The sequence below is a fragment of the Vicia villosa genome, linkage group LG2, assembly GCF_029867415.1.
Source record: "Vicia villosa cultivar HV-30 ecotype Madison, WI linkage group LG2, Vvil1.0, whole genome shotgun sequence".
NCBI lineage: Eukaryota > Viridiplantae > Streptophyta > Magnoliopsida > Fabales > Fabaceae > Vicia > Vicia villosa.
Window position 1 is genome coordinate 139,062,892 of NC_081181.1, and position 6,765 is coordinate 139,069,656.

General features: G+C 32.9%; 1 protein-coding gene across 1 annotated transcript; it reads right to left on the reverse strand.

The window, feature by feature from the left end:
* Window positions 1–4,622: 4,622 nt before the first annotated feature.
* On the reverse strand, window positions 4,623–6,565 carry LOC131646902 (cytochrome P450 81E8-like). The gene is made up of 2 exons (XM_058916836.1): window positions 5,644–6,565; window positions 4,623–5,487 (listed from the first exon to the last, which is right to left on the reverse strand). The coding sequence occupies exons 1-2, from the start codon at window positions 6,520–6,522 to the stop codon at window positions 4,876–4,878; spliced, it is 1,491 nt and encodes a 496-aa protein (XP_058772819.1). The 5' UTR covers window positions 6,523–6,565; the 3' UTR covers window positions 4,623–4,875.
* Window positions 6,566–6,765: the final 200 nt, after the last annotated feature.

Consider the following 6,765-nt stretch of genomic DNA (forward strand, 5'->3'; position numbering starts at 1 on the left):
AAGTTCTCATAGTATTGATGCAATGAATGGCTCTATTCCAATATCACATGATATATTAGCAGGGTCTCCGGATTTTGGGTCCACGAGAGCTATAAAGGCAGGCAGTCCTAGTTATTTATTCGCAGAAAAGCTAGTGCTGGTAGATCTATTCTTGCAGGCACCTACAGCTAAAAAGTATATTGTAAACCCTGAAGTTATTCAAAGCCTAGGAAGATGTATAACAACAAGACGGGACAATCCAGATAGTTCACCTTGGAGGTTAGTAGTTGAAGCATTCAACACTGTTCTTGTTGAACATGTCAGAACACGAACATGGAACGAAATTGCCGATGTTTCTGAAGTATTCCTTGTTGGATACTGTGGACGAGCTCTTTCATCAAATTCTGTTTTGGCAGTGGTGTTAAAGGATGATGAGTCCCTTGAGATGACCATCTTGAAAACTCCTGGTGACTCTGTCCTCAAATTAAAGCCGTCACTTTATGTTACTCCTGAGGTGACGCAGCTTCCGGATTCACCGCTGCATAATACGCCTTCTTCGTTTCAACATTCACCTTACATTATCAATCATAAACGGCATGGGTTGCGCGTGCTTAAGAGTTTCTCCGAGGCCAATGTACAGGCAAAGCAGGAGGTGAATGACGAGGGAAATGTTAATGGTAAAAGCTCTGGTACTGTGGTTTCTAGTTCAGCTGGTGACCTACAAGTTAGTTTTGTGAACCTTGAAAATGTTAAGGAGGAAAAATATAATGGTGTACAGGAGACTGGACTTAGTAGCAGCAATTGTGGTGATGTCACACATGGGCAGAATGCTGCTCGTTTGGACGGAGACTTTGACTACGATTATTTCGGTTTCAAGACCCTAGAGAAATCATACCTTTTTAAGACTCAAGGAAAGGTTGTGGAAAGGCCTCAACACATGTTGATGAGTGTTGCTGTTAGAATTCATAAGAATGATATAGAAGTTGCTGTCAAGACTTACCGCATGATGTCTCAACTGTGGTTTACGCATGCGTTTGCGACTCTGTTAAATGTTGGTACACCTAAGGCTCAGTTGAGTAGTTACTTCTTGATATGCATGAAAGATGATAGTATTGAGGGGATTTATGATACATTGAAGGAATATGGAGCAAACATTGAGACATCTACAACACTTTCCAAAGGTCAACAAACCACTTCCTCAAAAACTGTTGTTAGGCAACGATTGTCCAATATAGGGAGAAAACTCCTATCTCACAATGATTGTAGTGACCTTACAATTAATGGCAATTTTGAAAACATGATTTTGCTGCTAAGTCTTGGAGCAAGGGACTTGAGTAGAAAGGGTGAATTTTTGTGTGCTAACAAATCATGGACAATTGCTCCATTATTGTCTCAGCAAAATAGGAAATCATTTGTATCTGCACAAGAGTTTCTGATGTTAATACCAAGGTCTGATCTATCTTTGACAGTTGCAAAACTTATCAAGTTTATTAAGCAAATAAACTCTTTGAAAACTCTAGCCAAGGTACTCTTAATTTTGGAAACCAGCACAACAATGTTAATAACATTAGTGCTTGAATTTTTGTTTGTTATGATTGTTCCGTTTAAGCAATGGGATCCGGGAGTAATTTTAGAACCTTGAGGACAAGGTTCAAGTGAACCCGGCGGCAATGATAGAGGAGGATAATAATATTTACAATATTATTTATTATTATTGTTATTAGATTCTAGTTGTATTTGGGCCTTTAATAGTTGTTGGGCTTTTAGGTTTGATATCCATTTAGAGTAGTATATAATGTAGTCTCATAGAGACATTTGGGAGGAATCAAATGAAATCAAAGTTTATTTTATCTTTTATTTTGTTAAGTTATTTTAGTGTTCTTCCTCTTTTCTAGTAGAAACCCTAGTTTGTAACTTTGATAGGAATAGCTTCCTATCACTAGCTGCCACGTGCCCCCACACAATTAGCAAAATGCCCTCAAGTCCATTTTCCCTCTAAAGTCATTTTAAACCTTAGCAAACTTCCTAATCTCCAAACTAACACACTCTTACCTCACCAAGATTCTTGGACTCTTTAATGAACATAACAATGTAATCAACATTTGCAGTCATAGATCTCAACATTTTCTATCTTCTATAAATCATTGATTGATTCACCACACACACCTACATCTGGTTCGTTAACAGCACCACGCGTGAAAAGAATTCTGAGACTACTTATCTTCCTTAATCTGAGTCATCTCGAATTATTTTCTCAATGCCTGCAACTTCAACATCTCCAGCTTTTCATCTCCGCTACACAAGTTTTTCAACTTCTCCCACGCTCCTTTGGTCGTTTCCTCTTCAATTATCTTCTTGAACACGTTAGGATCCACACATTGGTGAATCAAGCACAAAGATTTTCCATCTTTCTTCCTTTGATCCATGTGCACAACTTTCTGAACATCATCTGCATTCGCTTTCAATTGTGGTACTCCATTATTCACAATTTCATACATATCTTAAAATTTGAAGATGACCTTCATTTTGCGCAACCCACCTTTCGTAGTCCCCACCTTTAAAAATCGGTAGATTCACTGAAAATTGTGTTAATGTTGTTGTTTCGTTTGCCATTACAGATTCTCTCTGAATCGCAATCGGGATTCCTTGATACCAATTTGTTGGAACAATTAGGGTTTTTAAGAAATATGAGAGAAGAAGAGAGAAAAAAAAGAGAAAGTTATAAACTGAATTTGTGAAGTTGTTATTACTAAAGTTGTTAAGTGTGCATTGTAAAACTATTACAATAGCATGCCTATTCATAGGCTCAGGGTCGGGCCTGACTTTTTAGAGGTCCTGGGCAAATAATAAAAATAGACCCTTAAAAAAAGTGAGAAATTAATCAAAAGATTTAATTATAAATTATACTAATATTGTTAATTTTTTAATATATTATCATAAAATAAATTTAAAAATTTATCTTTTTAATAAAAAAATAATTAGTAATTTGAATTAAGTTTGTCTACCGTTTTCTTCTTTTTCCGATATTAGGAGAGTGGAAATTATTGGTAGTAATTACAGAGAGATAATTTTTTTAGTTGTTTTGTGACACTTTGGTAAACCGTCAAATTTTTTTACAATTGATGTAATAGTATAAAAAAAGTTGAATTAATTAAAATTTTATAAAACCTTATGAAGATTGTGTTAGGTTAGACTAACTTAAATCAAGTTGTTTTATACTTATAAATTTGATTTATTATCCATATTTTCAATAAGAATTAATTGAAAATAATATTAATATCCAATTTTTTAAATATATTATTATAAAATATAATTTATTAATATATATATTTTTATAAAACAAGAGTAAACCACTAATAATATATAATACTAAAATATATTTTTATAAAATATAATTTATTAATATATATATATTTTTATAAAACAAGAGTAAACCACTAATAATATATAATACTAAAATTAATATTCAAGAAATAAAATAAAAAAGGTTTATATAATAAAATTAAGATTATATAATAATAAAAAGTTGCAGTTAACAATTAAAATATTTAATTCAGTAATATACGAAAAATTTTAAGTTACAACTACCGGCAAAGATCGAATCCATTTATACAAACTCCCTTTTCAGCTGAACTATGACACATCGAAACATTTCAAATTAATATATATATATATATATATATATATATATATATATATATATATATATATATATATATATATATATATATATATATATATATATACTCCAGGAGAATCTAGACAATTGATTCTTTTCAATGTAGTGGTTAAAAATAATAAGTAATTAAATGTGGAGAGAGAAAACTATTACTTATTAGTTTTTGAGAAGAATCAATGGTCTAGATTTGTAGTAAGTTATAATAACTTACTCCTGGAGTAAATATAACCCTCATTATATATATATATATATATATATATATATATATATATATATATATATATATATATATATATATATATATATATATATATATATATAATTTTGTATTATACTACTATTTCATAAAGCCCACATTTAAATTTTAGAGGCTCTTATTTTTTGGAGGCTCTGGACTGTGGACCTGCTTGTCCAGGCCCAAGACCGGCCCTGTATAAGCGATCAAGCCTCAAGCCCAAAACATACCACTCAAATTCAAAATATATCATTTATATTTTGACTCCGATACAACAACTATATGTTATATTCGACTCTTTCAAATACATCTGATTTATACTACTTCGACGAGATCAAATACACCTATGTTGAATACTGACTTTTTGAAAAAAAGAATAAATTACAACTTCTAATAAAAATGACTTTGAATGTATGCTCTTTGTATTACACTCTTTTCTCCAACGTTAAAAATTTAATCAAACTTAACATTGGAACAACCGTCTGGTCATAAAGGAGATTGAGACAGTTAATCGTGAGAATTTAAAATTTGAAAGACTTAAAATTGCTCAGAAAAATATTAAAATTCAAAATTAAATATTGGTTATAGCTAATGGTTCTTCACAACTCACACTAATAAAAGTACGCACACCAAACGCCAATACATTTATAATTAATGAATCTTCACAAAACACACACTAATAAAACGCCAATACATTTTATAATTAATGGTTCTTCACAAAACACACACTAATAAAACGCCAATACATTTATAATTAATGAATCTTCACAAAACACACACTAATAAAACGCCAATACATTTTATAATTAATGGTTCTTCACAAGACACACACCAAAGCTAATACATTATATAAATCTAAAAAAAATATTTCCAACCAAGGAATTAAGCACATCCCCCTCACTCTAAAATTTTGCTATACAAAAAATAGATATAGAAACCTTTGAAACTACTTTTTAACAATTAAAAAATAAGTAACATCTTATTAAGAGAACATTTGATTGATTATTGGACGAGCTTTGCATTGTGCCTCCAATGGAACAGCCATAGGCACAAGAGTTCCGCGTCCTTCACTCATGTCAACTTCTTCTTCACCAATCCTTTTCCACTCAAAGCATTGGATCAACGAGCCCAAAGTCAAGCCCAAAGTTCTCAAAGCTAAGCCCGACCCAGGACAAGCCCTCCTCCCCATCCCAAAAGGCATAAACCCATGCATGTCTGCTTGTCGATTACTCTCAAACCTCTCGGGCTTAAAGCTCGACGGGTCAGCCCATAAATCAGAATCCCTATGAATAGCCCACGCGTTCACCATCAACATGGTGTTACGTGGCACATCAAATCCTCCCACAGTACAATCTTCCAATGATACATGTGGCAACAACATTGGTGCCGCTGGATGTAATCTTAGAGTCTCAGAGATGATGTTTTGAAGATATTGTAATTTGGTAGCTTCACCTTCTTCAATTAAACTCTCTTGTCCAATATGATTCTCCAATTCAATTTTTGCTTTTTCCAATATTTCTGGATGGTTTAATAAATTAGCCATAGCCCACTCTAACGTTATAGCGGAAGTTTCTGTTCCCGCAACTATCAACGCCTGCAAAACAAAACAAACAACAATCCATATAATTATAATTTAGAAATTCATATATTTAATAAAGAAGAGTAATAATAATAAGCGATGACAGTCCAGTTAAGCCAACTCGGTTAATAGTTCTAGAGTGACATCAGATAAGATGCAGGGATGACTAACCATAATAAGGCCTTTGATAATTTGATCACTGTAATAATCAGGCTGTGATTGTTGCAAAGAAAGTAGATGATCAATCATTGTATTCTTATTTTCATTTCCATCCCTACGGTGTTCATCAACTAGTCCTTGAAAAAGTGCATCCATCTTCTCCCCAACCTTTTTCAAATTCTTCTCATGACCACTAAAATCAAAAAATCTAAATAAAGGCACAAATTCACCAAGCTTAGACCCTAACCCAAACTGTTGTATCTCGTTCATGATATCTCTAAACTTCTTTGCCTCATCAGATTCATCACCGTAAAACCGTTTACCACAAACCATTCTCATGATGATGTTAAACGTTAGTTCAGAAAACAAAGTTCTAAGCTCAACTTTTGCGAAATCTTTTTGAGAGTTTTCAGCTAGCTTTTGGATTAGCCTCATGGTTTCGTCTTTTCGGATATCTGAAAAGGAGTTGAGACGGTGATTGGAGAGGATTTCGATTGAGCATATACGACGTAAGTTTCGCCAATGATCTCCATATGATGATGATATTACGTTTGTGCTGTTGAAAGCAAGGTACTTGGTTTTGAGAGACTGTACACGGTTTGCGAAAACGATGTCGTTTTTGGTGAAACATTCTTCGGCTAGAGATGGAGATGAAACAACAGCTACGAGGCGAGAACCGAATTTAAGGGTGAAGATTGGGCCATATTTTTGGGAGAGGTTGTGAAAGTAGTGGTGAATTGGTAGTTTAATTTGATGGAGGTTGCCAATTATAGGAAGAGAGGGTAAGTTTGGTGGAAGTTTTTTGAATGTTTTTTGGGAGAATAATAAAAGTTTTGTAGTGATGAAAACAAGAAGAGGGAAAATGATGTAGATAAGAAAGTTGAATTCCATGTTTAGAGTGAAGTTTTTGTGGGTAAGTGGTTATGAATACAACATACAAGTGTGTATATATAGGGTCTCAAAGTTTGTAAAAATTATATTATGGTTGCGAAAGTGGAGTTAAATTGCTATACTATTATTTTCTTTGACTTTTAATTTTAGTATAAAATACTTTAGATTAACTAATGAACTACAAAATTTAGTGCATTACTTTACAATTTTAATGGTAGGGATAAAGTTTGGCGTCTCAGGTTT

Bases quoted from the DNA above. Each gene is read 5' to 3' on its own strand.
- LOC131646902 (XM_058916836.1), bottom strand. From the start codon at position 6,522: ATGGAATTCAACTTTCTTATCTACATCATTTTCCCTCTTCTTGTTTTC. The intron at 5,488-5,643 runs GTTAGTCATCCC...TTTGTTTTGCAG, and splicing joins TTATCAAAGGCCTTATTATG to GCGTTGATAGTTGCGGGAAC.